Source organism: Erpetoichthys calabaricus, chromosome 1, assembly GCF_900747795.2.
Source record: "Erpetoichthys calabaricus chromosome 1, fErpCal1.3, whole genome shotgun sequence".
Taxonomy (NCBI): domain Eukaryota; kingdom Metazoa; phylum Chordata; class Cladistia; order Polypteriformes; family Polypteridae; genus Erpetoichthys; species Erpetoichthys calabaricus.
The window spans coordinates 198,914,379-198,939,207 of NC_041394.2; the positions used below are offsets into that span (position 1 = coordinate 198,914,379).

Here is a 24,829-nt window from a genome sequence, read left to right on the forward strand (position 1 = left end):
CCTGCTCCTGCTAGTGTGTCTCTATAATTTGAAGTGGTGTAGTAGAAAGTAGTGTTGGTCACTCGCGCCCCGGATTATTTAATTATTATAATCGTGCCGGAGCTGAGAGCGGTACAGATTATTGGTGGCCCGTACGGGGAGCCGGTTGACTAAATATTATCCACCGTATTTCTTTTTTTGCCACACACAAGCCGTCAGGATGTCGACTGAGAGCACTGAGCAGCGGTTTGCCGACTCTTGTGCAACGCCGGAGCGAGGTGAATTGCTAGGTCGCCACGTTACGGTCAGAGCACAAGAAGAGGTGGATGAGGCAGCGAGCCTGCTAGACACTTTATATATTTCAACTCCGAAGACCCAGGGTCAGGAATTTATGGATGCCTCACTGAACTTGCAGCCCCCATGGGCAGAGGTGCAGGTGCAGCTGGACGAGCTTCAAGTCCGGATAGATGAAATGAGTGAAGGGGCGGTAGCTCGGGAAGAAGCTCTGCATGGATACGTGGATTCGGCGGGGGCCGAGTTGCGGGAGTGGGTTCATGTACGTCTAAGATGTCTGGAACAAAAGCTGGTAGACTGCTTACTGCGGCGCGATCAGCAATGGGAGGTAGAAATACAAGACGCGATGAGGAGGAGTATTACTACGTACTTTCAAACTCCGCGCCGATCGACGCTATTGGTGGAAGCGCGGCCGTCCTACTCCTCTACTGCTGCAGCTGCTGTACGGCTGGAGTTTCCAAAACTGGAAACCTCCTGTAAATCAGCAGAGGTGCTTCAATTCATTGAACAAGCAGACGCGTTTTTTAGAACTGCACCCATTAACGATAGCTGAATTGATGGGCTTCTTGAGTACGTCTCTACAGGGACCAGCGCGCCACTGGTGGCAGGCGGAAAAGAATAATATTAAGGACTGGGCATCTTTCCGTACGGCTTTTTTGGAGGCCTTCTTACCTGCTGACTACCAAACTGAAGTCGAAGAACAGCTCCTGGCCGCTCGGCAGGGTCCATCTCAACCCATCAGAGACTTTGTTTACGAATACCGTGCGCTCTGTCTAAAATGGAACCCCAATATGTCAGAAGAACACATGGTTAGACGCATTCTGGGTGCTTGTAACCCGCGGCTTGCGGTAGCACTTAGGGGCACGGTGAGTTCTGTACAGTCCATGGTAAAAATCGGATCCTTGATCGAGAAGGATTGGGCTGCTATGGGGGGGTAAAAAAGATCCTCCCAGAGACACTTCTAGCAGGGATGCACCCAAGGTCAATTACCCGAAGAACAAGGACCGGTCAGTGGGGGCTGAGCTCACCATGTTAAGCGCACAGTTGCCCTTACTAGTGGTACCGGTGAGTGTGCGGGACATCATCGGGGATGCGGTCATTGATACAGGGAGCACGTTTACCTTAATTAATCGCAGCTTGTGGGAAAAAATAAAGTTGCCCGGCGAGCTACTGAAGGGAGGCGGCACAGTAAAGTTCTTCTTGGCAGACGGGCGAGCATATGGAGATAGTGGCAAGGTTCGAATGCAGTTTAACTTGCAAAATATATCTTGGGAAGTCGAGGTGTATGTCTTGGAGGATGCATTCCTGTCTATGCCACTGCTCTTAGGGCTGGATTCCATCGTGGCAGCCGACATCATTTTACACCCAAGGACTCATGAATACGTAATGCCTGGAGGGGGGGTGTTCAGTTTTGAGGTAAGAGGGCGTGATGAATTACACTGGCCAAAAGTAAATTACTACTTTGCAGTACCAGTTAAAGATATCAGCCCTGTGGAGGAAAGCATTTGTTCTCAGCCCTGCGAGGTGCAACCTATTCTGAGGAGATGGCCCATGGTATGGACGGACAAACTTGGGCGTACGGAGGTTATTCACCATCATATATACACCGTTGATGAAGTCCCTGTCCGTCAAAGAGCTTACAGGGTCTCTCCTATGAAGAGAAAGGTTATCAAAGAGTGGGTTGATCGTATGCTGCTGGAAGGTATTCTTGAAACCTCTACCTCGGCCTGGGCATCCCCGGTGGTTTTGGTGCGTAAGACCAATGGAACCTTTCGTTTTTGTGTGGATTACCGTGGACTGAATGCCAAAACTACCAGTGATGCATATCCTATGCCCCTGGTGCATGAAATTTTAGAATCCTTACACAGCGCAGTGGTTTTTAGCACTTTGGATTTACAATCGGGATATTGGCAGGTATGCATGGGAGAAGACAGTGTGGCCAAGACTGCTGTGATCACTCCTGATGGCTTATTCCAATTCCGAGTAATGCCTTTCGGCCTAAAGAATGCAGGGGCATCTTTTCAACGCTTAATGGAACAAGTGCTGCGGGGGCTGATTGGGAAGAACTGTTTTGTCTATATTGATGATATCATTGTCTTCTCTTCGTCAATAGAGCAACACCTCCGGGACCTAAATGAGATCTTCTATCGGCTTCAGCAGGCTCAACTGACCCTAAACATCAGTAAGTGTCACCTCGGACAATCTCAACTTACCTTCCTCGGTCATGTGGTATCTGCAAAAGGTATTGGGGTGGATCCAGAGAAAATCATGGCCCTTGTGGACTACCCACCACCTTCGGACATTAAATCCCTTCAGCGTTTCTTGGGAATGGTGGGTTGGTTCCACAAGTTCATACCCAGATTAGCAGACACTGCAGACCCATTACATCGCCTGCTGAAGAAGGGAACCTCATGGCAATGGACTCCAGGGTGCCAAAAGGCATTTGAGCATCTAAAGAAACATCTGATGGAACCTCCAGTTTTGGCACAACCTATTCCACTGCTCACCTTCCAAGTCCAGACCGACGCTAGTAATGTGGGGCTTGGGGCTGTATTAACGCAGTTCAAAGAGGGAGAAGAACGAGTAATTGCCTATGCATCAAGGTCTCTCCGTGGCCCCGAACTAAATTATTCAGCATCCGAGAAGGAGTGTCTCGCAGTCGTGTGGGCAGTGGAAAAGTGGCGTCATTATCTTGAGGGATCATTGTTCGAGGTGTATACTGACCACCGTGCTCTGGCTTGGGCATTTAACTGCTCGAAGATGTCCTCACGACTCACCAGATGGGTTCTTCGTCTCCAGCAGTTCACCTTTAAGGTTTTTTATCGAAGGGGTTGTGGAAATGTGGTTCCAGATGCGCTGTCCCGGGTTCCAGAGCCTAGGGAAGTTTCGTCAATTGCCCTGATTTCGACTCGCCGTTGGGACCTTCCACTTGACGTATCAGATATAGCCCGAGCCCAAGATAACAGTCTGGTTTGTCGGGAGGTAAGGGAGAACTCTGGGTCGCGGACGGGACGCATTCATTTCCAAGAACTCCAAGGGATATTGTATCGCTGTGTGCCATCGAAACTCGGGGGTGAGAAATACCAACTAGTCGTCCCCGAGGCTCTTCTTCCAGAGTTCTTGGCTTATTTTCATGACAGCCCTTTCGGCGGTCACCTTGGCAGATTGAAGACTCTAAAAAAGATATTAGAGGTAGCCTGGTGGCCCACCGTGAGGAAGGACGTGTGGAAACATGTGAGAACCTGTACCATATGCCAGCAGTACAAAAACCCACCTGGGCTTCCGGCAGGACAACTGCAATCAACAAATATCACTGAACCAGGAGAGATGTGGGGAATTGACATTATGGGTCCATTACCACCAAGTAAGAACAAGAGGACCGTCCTGGTAGTGGTGGTAGATTATTACTCTAAATGGGTGGAGCTTTTTCCTTTGCCAAATTCAACAACTGAACGGCTGTGCTCCATCCTAAGGAATGAGATGTTTACCCGCTGGGGGGTTCCAAAGGTCATCGTTTCCGATAGAGGTCCACAATTTACCAGCTCTGAGATGGAAAGTTTCATGAAGGAATGGGGGGTAACCCATAAGAAAACCACAGCCTACCATCCACAATCCAACCTCACGGAGCGAGTGAATCGTACCCTGAAAACTATGATAGCCTCCTATGTCGGTACCCGCCACCAGGATTGGGATCAGAGGCTTCCAGAGTTAAGAATGGCCCTCAATTCCGCGTGGCATGAGAGTACTGGTGAATCGCCTGCTTGTTTGGCTCTCGGAAGACAGATATTGGGTCCCCTTGAGCGGCTTGTCACTCCCCCAACTCCTGATTCATTCCAATATTGCAAAGTTTTGCAGTTAGAAAATTTAAAAGATATGGTTAAAGAGAGATTGGTGCATTCCAAGGCTAAACAAGCCCGGTTTTACAATAAGCGCCGAAAGAAGGTTACATATTCTGAAGGGGACCGGGTTTGGCTGAGGACACACTACATCTCAAAAGCATCATCCAGATTTACATCTAAGCTAGCGCCAAAATGGTTTGGTCCAGCCACAATATTAAAACAATTAGGGCCCGTTAATTACCAAGTCCAATGGCAAACTGACAGTAACATGAAAACAGATACATTCCATGTGACCAACATGAAACCCTACTATGCCCCCATGGAGGGTTTGGGGAGGGGAACTCTGTAACGGTCGACCGGAATATGTGTTATGTACCTGTAAGTTTGTACCTTTTCCCATACCTGTTTTAGTGGTTCGCCTTTATGTCAAGGCCAGCCCTTGATACAGAGGGAGGGGAGCTCCTGGCTTGGAGGGCCAACAGACTGTACGGGGAGGAGCTATCCGTTTGTAAATAGGTGGCGGGAAAAAAGAAGAGGACAAGGAGAGAGGAGGAGGAAGCCATAACAGGAAAAGGCACAAGGGAAAGGATTAACACTCGTGGATATCGTCAGGTGAACCCGGGTTCATTGAAAGCCAAATAATTTTTTCTTTCGAGAGGAAGGCATACGGGAGAGGACTTGACGGACCAGCACTAGGAACTGTTGATCAAATACTTTTCCCGGAATATGATATATGGTCGGCGCCTCATTTCCCCACGCTAGACGGAGCTCAACGCTACAGTTCAGATAAGACTTTAAAAAAACTATAAATTCATTGTTCTTGTTTTTTTTTGTGTTTGCCATCTGCTAAAGTCCTAATTAGTAATGTATGTTTTCTAGGGTTTGTGTTGTGATTTTGTGCGGGGAGGGGGAGCGCTGCAGCGCGATATTATACATATAAGGTTTTCTGTTGTTGTTGTTGTCCCGGTGATAATGTGTATTGTCTATCAATAATCATTTCAACTTTATCCTGCTCCTGCTGGTGTGTCTCTATAATTTGAAGTGGTGTAGTAGAAAGTAGTGTTGGTCACTCGCGCCCCGGATTATTTAATTATTATAATCGTGCCGGAGCTGAGAGCGGTACAATATGAATAAATGTGTGTGTGGTGTCAAACCTACGGTGTCCGCCTGTCTGTGTCTGGGCTGTTCCCCACTATATATATATATATATATATATATATATATATATATATATATATATATATATATATATATATATATATTTATATATATATGCACAAAAACGGCAAAATGCCACATTTTGGCATTTAGTGAACTTTGTTATCAAATAATATAATGATCAAATTATACTACTCCGTTAAAAACATAATTTTCAGAAATATGTATTTCATTTTATATATATTTTAAAGTTTTTTTCCTACATTTCCTACAAGAGCTCAACTAAAAGATTTCTTTATATTATTTTTGTTTTTGGAAAATCAATGGGGATACTCTGTCATGAAATGGCTGTTTTGGTCAATTTTTAAGCTAGACACAAATTTCTGCAGAGTTTTGGTTTAGATGGGAATTTTGTCCAATGTTGAATACATTTGTAATGTTTTCAGCTTTATTTAAAGTGTTGTTAAAACCTATTTTTGCCTAATAGAAACATTTTTTTTACGGATGCCATCATCCTATGGAATCTTTTTTTAATGTTGTTATAGCATTGAAACTTAAGTACAAACCTACAGTCCCTATCTTGTACGTAACCTAGGGACTGCCTGTACACATTACTCAATTTGAATATTCATGTTGCATTTTCTCAAATTACTTTTTTAATTTTCTATTTTGTGTGTTTTTTTCTATTAACTGCATAGGAGATTCAGAAATGAATCAGCAAATCATAGAGAATCAAGATACTTTTATTTTGCATCTTAAAAAGGTCAACAATAATTACTTGCTGGTCATAGATGTCATTTAAGTGTCCATTATTCAGAGAGTGAATGGTTTAAAAAGGGGCTTGGGTTTTGCAGTAATTCAAACCTCAGAGTTGATATGCTTTATACACTTGAGTAGTATACAAGTTTTAATCTTCTTATACAACCCCATGCCTTTCATCTCTAGGTGGTCTTCTAAGAATAAATGAATTGGACCTGCATCCTTTGCGGCTCTTTTTTTGGAGATGAAATACTATATGTTGCTTGCAGAGTGAAACAATCCAAAATGCATTACACTCAATCTTTTGATGTAGCTTTCAAGATTGTACATAATTTGGGATACTGAATAAGAAATAAATCTTTTTCAATTTCCTCACGAAAGCCACTTAAGTGTTATTTTTTATATGGTTAAAGTAGCCAATTTCACTCAAAAGAACATATTGATTATTTAATGTTGATTATCCTCTCCTAAGAGGTAGAAAGATGACATAAAATAACCTATAATCTACATCAAAATGAGATCAAACACTACTAGTGCTCTTGAGCACAGTTGTATATTTTGCTTGCACGGTAACCCAGCTTCAAGATATCTACATAATTTTTTGAACGTTTTGTCATATTTTTGGATGACCTTGGTTAATGAAAAGGCTAATTTATTAATATGCTGCTGTTGCATAGCAACACAATTTATAAGTAAAAGAAAGAAAAAACTGGATTTTGTAAGCTACATGTGTTAACTGCATGTGACAAATATACAATGTAATACAATGCATATACATTGCATTGCATAATACATTGCATGCATAATTATGTATAATGCATAATACATTGCATATACAATGTAATTTATAAATCTCTTTGTTGTCTATGATCATGGTTGTGTTTTAGATGTCTACTGTATATAAACATTCACAGAGTGGGCTTTTCTTCTCAACGAACTCCCTGCAACAAAATAGTACCCAGCCACTTAATATACAGTATCAAGCCTAATTTGTTCATTTCACAGAGGAGGAAGGTTTACATTATTCTTTTTTCTGAATTGTAAGTTTTGAGGCTAGGAAGATCATATTCTGGTAGTAATAAGTAGTAGTCAGTCGTGATCTTAATGCCAGTTTGCTAATTTGCTGCTAATATTGGTTCTATAAACTTCTGAATAATGGAGTATACCTAATTTTTAGCACATCGCTCCTTCTTTTTGTCTCCAATGCAACTTTGAGATTGTGATTGCCAGGGTGTCCACCATAATTGACAAAGTGGGCATCCTCTTACCAATACAAACATAACACACATCTGATTGCTCAATAGACTTTTTACATGTGACAGGAAATGAGTCTGGTGATTTTTTAAACAAAATAACAGGCAGATCCATGTGTAATTAATCATCACTATTGCTAGGTGTTTTCTGATATGTAAACCACAGGTCTGAAAGAATTCCTTTTCACATCACTATACAAACAGTATACAGTATCTGCAGTTTATATTTAATGTCAAAATTTCCTAAAAAAATCAAAAATCATTATTTCTAGAATGCAAGTGTCCAATGGCATTATGGTTCTTACTGATTACAATAGAAGTAAGACTAGCCAAGGCAATTGTGGGCACTATGAGGACCATTTAGGTGGGCTTCCTGAACTTATTATTTCAGATCAGGTTTCAGAGATATATATCATACTCTTTTAAAAGCCAAACAATATACAGTATACAGCTTATTTCTTAGTTTTTAATTGTGCATTAAACCTATTCAAACAAAACTATACTCATAAAGAAAATCTAAAATAACAGCTAATAAAAAATAAATTATAAATATATAATGTTGAATGAAAAGATAAACAAATCAGGAACAAGTACAAATATTGAAAAGGCAGAAATAAAAACAAAAGCAATACAAACTCAGTCCCTGAAAGTGTTGTCAGACCTGCCTTTTGATATGTGCCTGTTTTAGAGGTACAGTAGAAGGGAACGAGAAATGTCTCTACCTATTAACACGGGTGTTCAACAACTACACACAGTAAATGTAAGATGTTGATGTCTGCTAAAGTCAAAGTAGAGAAGGCAGTCAAATAGTTCTGGTGGGCAATGACTAAAGATTTTAAGCTTCATTTTTCTTTTTGGCAGATAGTAGAACATTGAGCTTCTGTTTTTGGTTACATGTTATTAAGTAAACATTTTGTTCAAAGCCCCCTCTGCCACCCTGAACCTCTCCTCATTTTCGGGGTTCTCTAGCTTGGGGGCCCAGTGGGTGAAGGGCCACATTCGTTCAAATAGGTTATTTTAGTCTAAGCAAAAGTGTAAGTGAAAGTTTTAGGGTCTCAGTAAATATCTGTTAACATATAATACTACATGTCCTGCAGTGGGTTGGCACCCTGCCTAGGATTGTTTCCTGCCTTGTGCCCTGTGTTGGCTGGGATTGGCTCCAGCAGACCCCCGTGACCCTGTGTTCGGATTCAGCGGGCTGGAAAATGGATGGATGGATGGATATAATACTACAGGGCGGCACGGTGGCGCAGTGGGTAGCGCTGCTGCCTCGCAGTTGGGAGATCTGGGGACCAGGGTTCGCTTCCCGGGTCCGCCCTGCGTGGAGTTTGCATGTTCTCCCCTTGTCTGCGTGGGTTTCCTCCGGGTGCTCCGGTTTCCTCCCACAGTCCAAAGACATGCAGGTTAGGTGGATTAGTGATTCTAAATTGGCCCTAGTGTGTGCTTGGTGTGTGGGTGTGTTTGTGTGTGTCCTGCAGTGGGTTGGCACCCTGCCCAGGATTGGTTCCCTGCCTTGTGCCCTGTGTTGGCTGGGATTGGCTCCAGCAGACCCCCGTGACCCTGTGTTCGGATTCAGCGGGTTGGAAAATGGATGGATATAATACTACAGTAATCCCTCCTCCATCGCGGGGGTTGCGTTCCAGAGCCACCCGCGAAATAGTAGAAACCGTATGTTTATATGGTTATTTTTATATTGTCATGCTTGGGTCACAGATTTTCGCAGAAACACAGGAGGTTGTAGAGAGACAGGAACGTTATTCAAACACTGCAAACAAACATTTGTCTCTTTTTCAAAAGTTTAAACTGTGCTCCATGACAAGACAGAGATGACAGTTCTGTCTCACAATTAAAAGAATGCAAACATATCTTCCTCTTCAAAGGAGTGCTCGTCAGGAGCAGATAATGTCAGAGAGATAGAGAAAAGCAAACAAATCAATAGGGCTGTTTGGCTTTTAAGTATGCGAAGCACCGCGGCACAAAGCTGTTGAAGGCGGCAGCTCACACCCCCTCTGTCAGGAGCAGAGAAATAGAGAGAGAGAAAGATAGAGAGAGACAGAGAAAAACAAACAATCGAAAATCAATACGTGCCCTTTGTGCTTTTAAGTATGCGAAGCACTGTGCAGCATGTCGCTTCACGAAGCAGCTGCACAGAAGGCAGCAACGTGAAGATAATCTTTCAGCATTTTTAGACGAGTGTCCCTATCGTCTAGGTGTGCGAACAGCCCCCCTGCTCAATCCCCCTATGTCAGGATCAGAGAAAGTCAGCACAAGAGAGAGAGAGAGAAAAGTAAGTTGGGTAGCTTCTCAGCCATCTGCCAATAGCGTCCCTTGTATGAAATCAACTGGGCAAACCAACTGAGGAAGCATGTACAAGAAATTAAAAGACCCATTGTCCGCAGAAATCCGCGAACCAGCAAAAAATCCGCGATATATATTTAAATATGCTTACATATAAAATCCGCGATAGAGTGAAGCCGCGAAAGGCGAAGCGCGATACAGCGAGGGATTACTGTATTCCCAAATTCATAATAACCAAAGTGTGAAGTGCACTTTCTTCATAGGTGTATATAGTGAATGTTCAGTGACTATAATTACTATATATCTGAAATTTAGGTTGGTTTTACTTTCTTCAGGGGTCAGCCCAGTTTTCCCTCCTCTCCACATGTTCAAAGCAGTTCATTTGGCACCTTTTTGTCCATGTAGCAGTTCTGCATTATTAAACTCCTCACCATGCCACGGAGTTTGAGCCCAGCAACCCTGGACTATAACCCCATTTTGGCTGCTTGTACTTAGGATCTGATTCTTTGCTCATTCTCCACAGTGAAGAAAGAGCAGTAGACTGATCAGTAAAACAAAATATTGTACAATGACTTGGCTCCTTCTTCGTGACCGAAGTCTGAAACATCTATGAAACTGCAACAGTGTGAGTTCATTAGGAAATCTTGTGAATACCTCTACCTTCACCTGGGAGTAAGACTCTAAGATATGTACCTAAACTCCTCCTCTTAAGGCAGGGAATAGAAAATTTGAAATGGAAACAGGCCGTTTAGCCCAACAAAGCACGCCAATCCGCCAATCCTATATACCCAATTTCTCCAAAATAGCATGAAGTCTAGATTGGAAGGGCCCTAATGTCCTTTTCTCTACCACACTACCTGGAAATTTATTCCATGTGTCTATGATTCTTGTTATGAAGAAACATTTTATAGCATGTATGCAAGATTAAATCTATTACTGACCCCTGAGAGACACCACTTTTAATATTAACTTACTAGCAGCTCTTATTTTTTTTATGCAAGGACCATGACCTTTAGATATGACGGCAAATTCTCATCCTAACCATAATTAGCTATAAAACATTCCAGTATATGTTGGTCATCATAGTCTAATCAGGAGTGCAACAGTGGTCATAGCAGAGAGGAAACCTTGAGTTTCCATCCATCCATCCATTATCCAACACGCTATATCCTAACTACAGGGTCACGGGGGTCTGCTGGAGCCAATCCCAGCCAACACAGGGTGCAAGGCAGGAAACAAACCCTGGGCAGGGTGCCAGCCCACTGCAGGGCGCGCACACATACACCCACAAACCAAGCACACACTAGGGACAATTTTGAATCGCCAATCCACCTAATCTGCATGTCTTTTGACTGTGGGAGGAAACCGGAGTACCCGGAGGAAACCCACGCAGACACGAGAAGAACATGCAAACTCCATGCAGGGAGGACCCAGGAAGCAAACCCGGGTCTCCTAACTGCAAGGCAGCAGCGCTACCCACTGCGCCACCATGCCGCCCACCTTGAGCTTCCCAAAATGAATACAAGCGTTGGTGGCACCTTGATATTGTGTCCACATGTTTAGCCACACTAATAAAACTTTTGTTCTACAAACACAGGGTCTGAAAAGCATGGACCTGTGGAATCACAATGACAATCCTAGCACAAATCCCATGACCCCTTCAAATTTCTCTGCAACAACAACTAGTGAGACCGTTGTTGCTCAGCCAAGACTGAATCAGCATTGCTCCTCCTAAATTTGAGGTTCAGTTATGATATATGCTTTTCAAGGATGCTAAACAATGTGATCTTTCAATAACTGAAACACACACTGTCCATTCTCTCCATTCTTTTAAAATTCAAGGCACTTGCCCTGTCTTCCATGTAACACTGAAGATGCTTTTTTTTAACAGCTCGGCAACACGCTGTCTACATTTCCTGAGTCATCAAATGTTTGACCAAAAGGTCATTCACATTGGCTGTTGCCACTTTCTGCTCTGCCAGTACTTCTCAGGCAAATCTGGAAGCTCAACTGCTAAAATTGCCAAGAGGACCCATTTCAGTAACTTGACAGCTTTCCTTATCTGTTGGTTTCTTAGCTAACTTTAGTTCTCAGACTTGCAGCTGCATCTACTTTGGTGGTCTTGAACAGGGTGATTCAGAGTCCATGTCAATGATTTCTTCTGAGATGCAGCAGAAGCTCTTCCTGAACTGAGACCTGAACTTGTCCAGAACAGTGGTGTCCATTAGTCATTTCCAGTTCAAACTATCTATCTGTCTGTCTGTCTGAGCAAGCTGACTGCAGAGTGGTAATCATTTGCCAATTAAATGTCCAGGGCATATGACTGTCAATGCAAATAACTTGACTACAAATTTGATTATTGATCTTTGGATATTCTGGGAAGAGATGGAACCTTCTTGTGCACTGGGACAAGCTATACTACACCCAGATGGGATCTTGTGAGTACCCTAAACTCACATTTGGCTTCTTCCATAGGGTAAATTCATATTAGTGGAGAGAGACCAACCTTGACTGAGAAATCTGGTTACAGAAAAAAAATGTTATGTTTAGGAATGATTTCAACTATTTCTAATCAGTCATTTTTAACTTCCTACATGAAGTTCAGTTTTCTTCCCCTCCAGAGAAGTTATTTTTCATGTCCATTGTGAAGGTCTATTATGCTGGAATCTGCCCTAGACTTGTCTGTCGCTTGACCAGCATTGCACCAGACCCATGAGTGTTTGACTCATATGTGATTAAGTCAACATGGCAGCTGCAAATGGCTTATTCAACCTGCCCCCGATATAGGATGCACTGGCATACACTACCTGTCATTAGCAAGCAGTCATAAAGAATGATGCTCCCATTCAAAATTAGTCATAATAAAAGATCTTTTTTCTTCAGCCAAGCAAGCTGGGCCTCTGACTTGTACAGCAGCTTGGAAGGTATCATGTTAAACAGTGGCAGGCTTTCTCTCTGTATCTTCACTCTGCTTGCTCCCCTGTTACTCCACACCAAAGCCCAGCAACAGGAGAGGATCCTACTGTAGCATCCCTGTTGCGAGTAAGGTTAATTTAGTTTTGTGTCAAACCATCATGAGAGTAATTTTTTCTTGATTATTCTTTGTCTGGCCCTTCCCCTTAGACCAATTTATCATGGGTGACTATCAGGAGCACATATCTCCAGACAAATTGCCCTTAAGCAATACATTATTATGAAGAATGAAGGCAACAGAAGCAAGTATCTGTTTACATTATCTATTAAGCTGCAGCCAGCATCTAATGTAGTTCTGAACCATGAACAAGCCTATTGTTTTGTCAGATAATTTGCTGTGACCTTCATATTTTTGTCTGAGTTCTTATAAACATATTTAGGTGACCTTATTTTTTAGTGCATCCTTAAACATTTTTCTTTTAACAGATGCTTCTTAATTACATCTGTGAAAATGTCAATGTGTCAAAAATGCACCATCATTCTGAAATAATACTATCAATAAAATGGTTCAGCTCCTGTTTGTTGACTTGTTGCTTGAGCTCTGTATAATGTGTAAATAGGTGAGGTGTTTGGGTACAGGTTATTTATGGCTTTGTCAGTTAGAGTCTTTGAGGTTAATGGAGTCAACATCAGTCTGAGATTGCATTATATGAAGAAAATGAACTCTCTTCCTGAAGGTAGGATATTTTATAGGCGATGAACTGGCATTTAGCAATGTTAACTATAAATGTACACTGATGTAAACATGGAGAATTATTCCAGCTTTGAATGAAGCACATTCAGTCTGCTTCAGTAACTGTCATTATTTACTCCACAGGCATATAAAGAAGATCTTTTTGTAGGTTTCTGGCAGTATATTATATGGGATAATTTATAGACAAAATAAAAGAAGTGCCTATTCCTAGCTTTCCCCACTTGTCAAGAGCAGAGAAATGAAAAATTTATGTACTAATAATCATTAAAGTGTTCCTTATTGACTTCTATGATGAGCGTGCTGTCCAGATGTTCTGTTGAATAATGCAAAATGATGTAAGACTTAGCCAAATGTGTCCTCATATGTAAAATGGACAATTGGTCCCAGATGAATAATTCTGTTCAATAATGGATAAAGTGCAATTGTAAAATACTATTTCACAAGAGGCAAATTTACGTTTATAATGTAGCTATGCCATAACTTCTTTTTAAAAACATTTATAATTATAATGAGTGAAATCATGTAGTAAGGACTAATATGGTTCTAAACCTGAGTCCCAGAAAAGCTTTGCGGCTGTTAGTTTTTGCCCCTGCCAGTTGTAATTATAAGCTAATCTCTTGTTCCAGCCCTATGTTTTCAAGCTTCTGTCTTTTTATATAAGAAAGCAGAATATTCAACAAATTCTCTTTTTTTCTTGTATTGTTTTACTTCACTCAATAACATTGTGAGCTTTTAATTTCTTTTTTTCATTAAACAGCTAATAATTACCATTGAAATAGCAAACTGGTCAATATTGGAGTGAAATTTTTACTATTTTCTTCTGTGTACACACATTTTAAAGTAGCAACAGGAATCAAATATTTAGAAAATGAAAAAAAAAGAAATTCAAACAAGGGGCATACTAAAGCCTGTCCATTTATATAACATTGTGCACATTCTTTACAACATGGATTGGACTTGTCTGATACAACAACATCAAAGCAAGATCTTGCCAAGTAACGATGTAAAACTCAGTTCACCGTAGGATTGGGCTATAACTTTCAGCCGCATGGTGAAATCATACTATCCCATGAAGAAAATCTGCAGCCACTCGAAACGTACAAGACAAGTGTTAAAAACACAGGCATGAGATTATTCCATTGTGTTATGTCTGATAAACAAAGAACAAATACATTGCAAAGATTTGACTGCCACGATAACCCATTTAATGTTGCAATGTTATAGCAGGCAAAAAGTAGAGCAGGCTGGTCACATTACAATATCTGACTTCTGTGCTAGTCAAATAATATCAATAGCTTTAATTTGGTTCATTTAAAACACAGGTGGATGGAAAAAGATTTGTTTGGAAGTGGAGCTTGGATGGATATCAGGTGTCTTCTGGTTTATTGAGGTCTTTTTGGCTGACGGTAGAAGTGAAGGACAGTAGTTAGTAGTGCTTCCTCTCAGTTTCAGAGTTCTGATTTCAGTTCCGCCTCAGACACTGCCTTTGTGATACTTGAATGTACTTTCCATGTCCACATGAGTTATCTCAAGATACTTCAGCTGCCATACACATGTTAAAGACTTGTAGCTTAGATGACCTTCTGTTAAATCTGTAGTATGAGAGTGAATGTGGGTATATGCCAGAGTGCAACCTGTAATGGCATTGTTTCGTATCCTTTGCCAACTACTGCCAAGGCCGTCTTCAATCTTGTGACTCTGTGCTGACAGTTGAAATTTAAAGATGAAATTCAGGACTGGTTCCTTCCTTGTGCCTTATCATGTATGGATAGCTTGAGACTTGGAAATGAGTTGGGTCAGAAAATGAATTGATTTTTACTTGAGAAATTAAAAACGTTTTTGGAAATGTTTAACAGAAAAGCTAAAGATTGGATGCTTTATAATAAAGTGAAATGAGTTTAGTAAATGGATAGATGGATTAGAAAACTGCATCTGTATAGCACATTTACCATTTTTTCTTTATGATTTTTATGTCAATATGCTAAAGAATGTTTGAAACATTGTTTTCCTTTAGGTGCTGTCTTAAATATAGTAATTATAATTTCACACTACACATAAAAGAAGCTGTAAGGAATTATTTAAATATTATTTCCCTCTTAATTAAATTCATACTTTATTAAACATATAAAAATGAATGAGGGACTATATTTAAAGTGTATGCACCTACAGAAATCAAAACTAACAATGAATGCATAATATGCCTTTATGGTAATGTTTCAAATAAATAATATTTAGACATGTTTAACATAACAATGTGTTTAACATGTTTAACAAGTAACTAATTTTCAAATATTATTTCACTCTTCATTAAATTCATACTTTATTAAGCATATAAAAATGAATGAGGAAGCTGGACTGTATTTGCAGTGTATGTACCTACAAAAATAAAAAAAATAAAAATTGCAGTGTATATACCTTCAAAAGCAGCAATGAATGCATGATATGCCTTCAGGGAAATATATAAAATAATAAAACAACATCCTAGCTTTTTAGCCTTCCTGCTGCTTACTGCAGACCATGCAACTAACTAACAAGTCAGTTGATTGTGACACATAATCCTTAAGCAAACCAAGTATATCAATACAAATTGTACATTAATATCCACAAATGGCTTTTTACTGAAAGTTTAACCTGATACTCATTTTGCTGTTATATTTACAGCTACATGAATTACAGTGGTGTGGACTGCTTCACAATTGCTCTTATACTGTATGTGTCCACACTTCAAAAGAAATCCTTTTGGCTGTGAATTAGCATTAAATTGTCAAATAATGTGGTCTTTGAATGAACAGACGCCTACCTCAAACAGAAATAGCATAAAGGCCATCTAACTACACCCACAGTCACATAAGGGAATACAGAGATTCCTAAAGATGCTAAATTATTTTAATTCATTCAACGTGTTCTATTCACTGATGAGATGGGCCTGAATCTTTAATGCTAATGGTTCAGATGACATTCCCCATTTGCTATGTGACCCTCTGTATCTGACTGCAGTGTAGGTAGGTGTCTTTCTATAAATTGTGTGTACCTTGAGTGGTTCTTAACAATATTAAAACTGATTTAGTAGTCCTTCAGAAATATACATATCTTTTGTGGAATATTATTGCCATAAATCTGAAAGACTTTTAATAAAGATTTGCACATTTTACTAGAAACACAGATATTTTTTACCCTTAACCTTCATTAAGAGCTCCAGTTGCACCCGCCAGATTTTGACAAAATTAGTGCTTAATGGGGTCAAGTGTAACGTGAAACATTTTCTAAAATATGATGCATGAGTTTGTTCTATGTACTTATTTTAAAAATTCAAAAATTATATTTAGTAGTGTACAGATATAATTTTTATATTATACTGAATAAGAGTGAGAGGCGCACCGGTAGAGCTGCTGCCTCGCAGTAAGGAGACAAGGGTTCACATCCCGGTTCTTCCCTGTGAGGAGTATGCATGTTCTCCCCATGTCTGCATGGATTTCCTTCCGCTGTCCAAAGACATGCAGGTTAGGTGAACTGGCAATGCTAAATTGTCCATGGTCTGTGTGTGTGTGTGTGTGTGTGTGTGTGTTTGTTTTCTATGCAGTGGACTGGCACCCTGTCCAGGGTTTGTTCCTGCCTTGTGCCCTATTCTAGCCTACCCTGGTCTGGAGTAAGCAGGTTAGAAAAAGACATGACATGATAGTAATAAGAGTTTTGTTAAATCAGCTTATAGTAAACACTAAAGGACCATCAGTTTAGTAATGTTTACTTTCCACTACATTAACTCAGATTTACTTCACAGGAAATAATTCAGATGTAGCTATTAAGATTTTGTCTGATATAGGGAGTTATTGGTTTAATTTATAGTCTGCAATAAAAATATGACATTTCAGTCTTCCACGTGAAGAATATACTACTCTGAAAACTCCTAGTTTGGACACGGAAGCTATTCTGTTAGATAAGAATACTACGACATATACTAACTTATTAAAACATTGTTTTCTTTTTTTAGTTCATACATGAGTTTGATACTCTGTTGTAGAGATACTTACCAAGTCTTTACAGTACAAAAAAATCAGAAAATGGAAAGATATATATTTTACTCCCTTGAACTCCTGTATATCTAGCCCTTCACCAAGGCTGCTTGGCTAAATATAAATTACTGTTATTTATTTAGTAGTTAAATGACAAATAAACAGTTTACTAAATTGAAAATTCAGCTCCTTACGTGACTTCTTGGTGATTTAGAGCAGGCTCTGCTGTGCCAGAGATGTGCGCTTTACAGTTCAGCATCTGAGTTTCTTATATCTAGCACCAGTTACAAACTTGTGGAGTGTTTGAGGTTTTTTACCTTGTGCCTTTTTAAATGAAATGAGGGAAATGTATGAAGAAAAGTAAACCTTTTAAAATAATACAGATCTTCCCAGGAATTAGGAAGTATTTAGCAGTTGATTCATTTTAATAAAGTTGACTGTTTATGTGAATGTTGTGTTGATGCATTAAGTAATGCTTTATTAAGTCACCTAGATAAAGTTAGGCACCCTTGTTAAATTGAGCGCCACAGTTATTTTTTTAAAAAGCAAAATTATAACAAAGGAAAAGAAAACAAAAATCAGAAGTGTATGGGTGCTTGTTCTATGTATACTGAAGAAGATGACTCTGATGATTCATGGTGCTCTACTTATTTCCATCTCTTTGTTGTTTTTTTTTTTTGCAGAGCATGATGAATGCATGACAGGACAGCACAGCTGTGATGAAAACGCTCTGTGTTTTAACACAGTAGGAGGCCATAGCTGTGTGTGTAAGCCTGGCTATACTGGCAATGGTACATTTTGTAAAGGTAGGACTTTTTAAAATTGTATATTTTTTACAGAATAATGTGCGCCTGTATACATCTGGAGAGAGAAGTATGTAAATGGGTAGATATCAAGACTAACAGCTCGTTCTATACTGATAATCAATAAACCTTTCTCCAAAGCAAATCATATTTTTTTTTTTGTGAAGTGAAGATAAACATCTCTTATCTGCATGTTGTAAAGCATTGCCACTGATTGTCTGCAGTTAACGGGTTCAGAGTGTAATGAGCATTTAATTATTTGAAAAGTGCACCAAATTAATTTACAATGACGCATTTCACAATTGTGTCAACAAACGTTCTGATTGGAGAGTTGATAATTGCATATTAAAGCAATGCTGGATTTCAATATTCTAGATAATTACAAAATAGCTTTAAAAAGAACAGTAATTACAATAGACAAATTATGGAATGGGAAATTTAAATCCGGAAAAAGAAGCAAATATTAATTACTTGCTTTGATATCCCCAAAAACATTTTTAACATTGTATATGCATGTAGAAATCACTTAAAATTACGCTTTGGTAGCTTTTCAGTTTTGATTTTTTTTTTAATTATTTGGTATTTTCAGCCCAGTTTTTTCATTGCTTAAACCTTACATTTTGAAAAAATCTAAAGTGCCTTTTATTTTCATATTTCAGCTTTTTGTGAATATGGATGTCAAAATGGGGGTACCTGTATTGCTCCAAATACCTGCATGTGCCCTCCGGGTTTTACAGGATCCATTTGTGAAAGAGGTAGGAGTTAACAGCATTCAAGTCACTTTTTAAGCAAAAATTATACTTACAGGTGGTATAATAACTTATTTAATTGAGTTATGTTTAATTTCCCTTTTGTACATCATTCTATTTACAAAATGATCAAAATTTGTGGCAATCTGCTTATGGGGGATCGCTTCTTCTGAGACAAACACATAGTATGATGGCCCACTCAGACTGCGTATTTTAACCTGTTATTAGTTTATATGTAGGCATGAGTAAGATATTTTATCATCCGTTTTCTCGTCCCACTTGTTATCATTGAAAATCTTCTTGATTGAGATTCTGTGGTTATTTTTTAAATAATTTTTCAATATGTTAATATTTTAGCATTATTTTGCAAAGTTTTTCACAGTGCCATTTTGTTTTACGCCATTTAGCTAGTTACTTTTGCATGGGCAAGACTATGTTGTTGGCGGCACGGTGGCGCAGTTGATAGCGCTGCTGCCTCGCAGTTGGGAGACCTGGGGACCTGGGTTCACTTCCCGGGTCCTCCCTGCGTGGAGTTTGCATGTTCTCCCCGTGTCTGCGTGGGTTTCCTCCCACAGTCCAAAGACATGCAGGTTAGGTGGATTGGTGATTCTAAATTGGCCCTAGTGTGTGCTTGGTATGTGGGTGTGTTTGTGTGTGTCCTGCGGTGGGTTGGCACCCTGCCCGGGATTGGTTCCTGCCTTGTGCCCTGCGTTGGCTGGGATTGGCTCCAGCAGACCCCTGTGACCCTGTGTTCGGATTCAGCGGGTTGGACAATGGATGGATGGAAGACTATGTTGTTAAGGGTCTCGTGATGTCTTCACTCTCCGCTTATATTAGATGTTGGAATGCACCTCTCAGTATCCAAGCTTCTGCATTTCACAACAAAACTTTGCTGTGCATGTAGTTATCTTAAAAATACTTTACAGAGTTAGGGTTATTGCCTGTTTTTCCAATAACAATTTCTAGTGAAAGTTTTAGTTGTGGTAGTTTTGATCACATTTAGATTTTTGCCTTTTTGGTCATGTGCTCTTTATGGATTTAAAACTTTCTTTAATTTTCCTGGCCTGTCTTTATTTTTGCCAGACTTCTCATCCTAGCCGGCTTAGCTATAGCATTACGAGGACAATGGTCAATCCCGGCAGCACTAGTTGCACCCAAAACTGGATTTTCATTACTCAACACATTCACACAGGGTAATTTTAAGTGTGCAAATAATATAAACTACACATCTGTGGGGTGTGGGAGGAAATCCCAAATGCACCACCATTAACTATTAGGCTATCACCCCAACCAGTAGAAGCTAGTAGCATTTTCCACTGAAATGGTTAACTCTTTGTGAAAATTAGCTTATATTCTGTATATTTGTAGATGAACAGATTCAGCACCAGACCTTCTTATTATATACATATATATATATATATATATATATATATATATATATATATATATATATATATATATATATATATGTATGTATATATATATATATATATATATATATATATATATATATATATATATATATATATATATATGAAATCCAGTACACTTACTAAGATATTGTAATAATTTTAAAAAATCTAAAATTATTTATAGATTTTTGGAAATGATTACAGAAAATCTTGGTATATTTAAGAGATGAATATATTTTTACAGTTCTCTAAATGATAATTTAGTTTCCCATGGAAATCTATACCCTTAGAATGGCTAGCAGCCTCATTAACAACAACAACAACAACATTTATTTATATAGCACATTTTCATACAAATAATGTAGCTCAAAGTGCTTTACATGATGATGGAAGAGAAAAAAAAGACAAAATAAGAATTAAAATAAGAGAACACTAACTAACATAGAATAAAAGTAAGGTCCGATGGCCAGAGAGGACAGAAAAAACAAAAAAAAAACTCCAGACGTCTGGAGAAAAAATAAAATCTGCAGGGGTTCCAGGCCATGAGACCGCCCAGCCCCCTCTAGGCATTCTACCTAACATAAATGACCTTAATCAGTCCTCAGTGTATTCAAGGTTCTCATGGAAGAACTTGATGATGATGGTCATGGACTTCTGGTCTTTAATCCATCAATGTAGGGACATCACGGTGCTTTGATAGGTAGTGGTGGTGCAGTTCGCCACCACAGAAAACCGGAAAAAGAACAGAAGAGAGAGTAGGGGTTAGTACGGATTTTGGAGCCACCGTGAATAGTAATGATAATTAATTGAATATACAGAGCATCAGGATTAAACCAAAATGAAGCTATGAGAAAGCCATGTTAAAGTAATGTGTTTTCAGCAGTTTTTTAAAGTGCTCCACTGTATTAGCTTGGCGAATTCCTACTGGCAAGCTATTCCAGATTTTAGGTGCATAACAGCAGAAGGCCGCCTCACCACTTCTTTTAAGTTTAGCTCTTGGAATTCTAAGCAGACACTCATTTGAAGATCTAAGGTTACGATTTGGAGTGTAAGGTGTCAGACATTCTGACATATAAGATGGAGCGAGATTATTTAAGGCTTTGTATATCATAAGCAGTATTTTAAAGTCAATTTTAAATGACACAGGTAACCAATGTAGTGACATCAAAACTGGAGAAATGTGTTCAGATTTTCTTTTCCTAGTTAAGATTCTAGCAGCTGCATTCTGCACTAGTTGCAATCGATTTATGTCTTTTTTGGGTAGTCCTGAGAGGAGTGCGTTACAGTAATCTAGTCGACTGAAAACAAAAGCATGAACAATTTCTCAGCATCTTTCAGTGATATAAGAGGTCTAACATTTGCTGTATTTCTTAGGTGAAAAAATGCTCTTCTAGTGATCTGATTAATATGTGATTTAAAGTTCAAGCCACAGCCAACAGTTACACCTAAATTCTTTACCTTTGTCTTGACTTTTAATCCTAATGTATCAAGTTTATTTCTAATAACCTCATTATATCCATTATTGCCAATCACTAAGATTTTAGTTTTCTCTTTACTTAGCTTGAGAAAATTACTACTCATCCATTCAGAAGACATTGTATCAGTAAATCAACAGAGTCGGGGTCATCAGGTGCTATTGATAAGTACAGTTGCGTGTCATCAGCATAGCTGTGGTAGCTCATGTTATGCCCAGAGATAATCTGACCTAACGGAAGCATGTAAATCGAAAAGCGCAGCAGACCCAAGATAGAGCCTTGTGGAACATCATATAGAGTATCATGTGTCTTTGAAGTATAAATACCACAACAATCATAGAATTTTCTACCTGCTAGGTAGGATTCAAACCAATTTAAGACTTTGCTAGAGAGGCCCACCCATTGACTAAGGCAATTTCTAAGAATATTGTGATCAATGGTGTCAAATGCAGCACTCAGATCTAGGAGGATGAGAACAGATAAATGGCCTCTGTCTGCATTTACCCGCAAGCCATTTACTACTTTAACGAGTGCATTTTCTGTACTGTGATTTGTTCTGAAACCCAAATGAAACTTATCAAGAATAGCATGTTTATTGAGGTGGTCAATTAGCTGCATAATGACTGCCTTCGCTAGAATTTTACTTAAGAAAGGCAAGTTAGAGATAGGTCTAAAATTTTCAAAAGCAGAGGAGTCAAGATTATTTTTCTTGAGTAGGGGTTTAAATACAGCAGTCTTAAGACAGTCTGGGAAGACCCCCGTATCTAATGATGAGTTTACTATGTCAAGAATACTGTCAATTAGCACGCTGGATACTTCAATTAAATACTCATCAAGACCAGATGACCTCCTCTCATTAAAAAAATAATAATAAATAAAACTTTCTCAGGATCCTTAAGCAGCATTCAATAATAAAATTAGTTTTCAAATAAATCAACAGGCAGATTCCTGCATATTACATAACTTTCAAGACAGCACAGAGTGGGGGGAATAAACAAAATACTCAGTGACTGGCATTAATGTAACGCTAGTCTAAAATATGCAGCAATATATCATGAAAAATAAGCACAAACGTATGCGACCCTGGAGCTAAACCTACTTGATATAAAAATTTCAGAAGAAAAAAAGTAAAATAAATTACAGCACGATATAGGCTTCTTGAGAACATGATTCATGTTCTCCTGATAAATAATGCACTATGTTAGACTAACATGTATTTCACATTTCAAACACAATTCAGTTTATGGTAAACTTGTAAAAGACAATAAAAAATTTACAGTAGGCAGGTTTATTCCATAAGCAATATCATTGTAATCTTATCTGTTTTTATATAATCTATCTATCTATCTATCTATCTATCTATCTATCTATCTATCTATCTATCTATCTATCTATCTATCTATACCTTAAAATAAAAATGAGATTTGTTCAAATAGCTCTATGTTTGGCCTTGGCCTTTTACATGGTAAGAATCTCTGTGTGATATTTTCCCGTAATTTACCTGTTCATCCCATGTAAATGCTACAACGTAATGTGAGCCACTCCGAGCTTGCTTGCAAATGAAGAATAAATTTAACCTTATTGTAGACTGACTCCTTAATTAGAATTCATTAGCCAAAATGTTAAATTGCATCATTTGAATTTCAAATGTTTTGAACATTATAAATAGACCCTGGAAGCATTTTTGAAAGATCGTTGTATAGCAATTTGCTGACGTTCAATAATTAATAATTGATATTTTCAAGTGCTGCATCAGTTGAGAAATCAAAGGGGAGGAAAAACTGCCAGCTCCTTTAAGAACTGTGCTAATCAGCAGAGCGTGAGCACGCTTGAGCCTTCTGCAAGGTCAGCATATTTAGAAAAACCTCCAATGTGATTAACTGACCAAGATTATGTCAGACCATGGTTAAGGACCACTCTTGTCTTGAAAAGAGTTGTCTGTTCAGGGTCAGTAAAGAGCAGGTCCTAGTTCCCCTTTTTGTTATAATAGAGAGTAAAAATGAGTTTTTAGTCCTAGGAATGGGCTCTGTCTTTATTTTATATGCTGTTTAAGTTTCATGTAGATATTATTATGATCTGATATAGAAAGCATAAGCACATTCTGAAAGTACTCATTAAATAAGTGTATACATGGTTTAGACACAGAACACTACATAAAAATGTGATGCACAACTATTAAAATAAAGCACTTTTATTACTCCGGCTTTAGCCTAATACAGATTCTGAATAATGGTATGTACAGTATATGTATTGAATCCCCTTGATTTCTGTGTAATGAATTAGTACTGAAGCTGTACTTACTGCATAATGGTTTGCATTATCATATATGTATGTGTAAACCACCAAAAGCTGTGTACAAGGTTATGTGCTCATTTTCATAAAATACATTGCACAATAATTCTAGGCCAATTAAAAGAAAATGTTTTGATTTGTTTTTAAGTGTGCACAATGCTATAATACAATGTGTTACAGGACAGTGCCAAGACATTACATAAAAAACCATCCTTGTTCAATATAAAGGATGGAATGGTAATAACAGTGTAATCACACAAAGTAATACTATATGTTATTATACATGTAAATATGATATTTGCCTTTCTGTAATTAATAAACCACTCACTTTCACAAACATTATTTGTAGTGTATGGGGTAAGCAAAGCTGTTCTCACATTTTACCATTGCAGTTAGCCTTCAAATTATCTTAAATCAGTGCCAGACAAAGCCCATTTGAAGCCGTAGTCGGGGTTGATGGCTGTCACCACTTGTTGTCCATAGCGGGTGGTTGGTATCATTAGACTTCAATAACCTGCAATGGGGACGTCCCCTCTTGGTGTCTGGTGTGCATGCCCCTTCAGTAGCATGGTGCCTCTTTGTGTATATACTATAGACCAGGGGTAGGCAACGTCGGTCCTGGAGTGCCACAGTATGTGCAGGTTTTTGTTCCAACCCAGTTCCTTAACGAGAACTCAATTATTGCTGATGAAGCACATATTGCTTAAGTGACATTTTAATGCTTCATTTTAGTGGTCTCGCTTGTTAAGGTTCTCCAACCTTAATTGCTTATTTCAATCTTAAACTGCTGCATTCAGTGTTTTAATTGCTCCTTATTAGCAATAAGATGTAAAACAGGGGT

The 24,829-nt window shown here is 38.9% G+C and overlaps 1 protein-coding gene across 2 annotated transcripts in view; it reads left to right on the forward strand.

The window, feature by feature from the left end:
• Positions 1-24,829, forward strand: part of nell2b (neural EGFL like 2b) — a 369,230-nt gene that overhangs the window by 240,584 nt on the left and 103,817 nt on the right. For both annotated transcript variants that reach the window (XM_051920793.1, XM_028810691.2), the window contains exons 14-15: positions 17,941-18,063; positions 18,720-18,815. In XM_051920793.1, the coding sequence (XP_051776753.1) occupies positions 17,941-18,063; positions 18,720-18,815 (219 nt within the window). The remainder of the gene's footprint in view (positions 1-17,940; positions 18,064-18,719; positions 18,816-24,829) is intronic.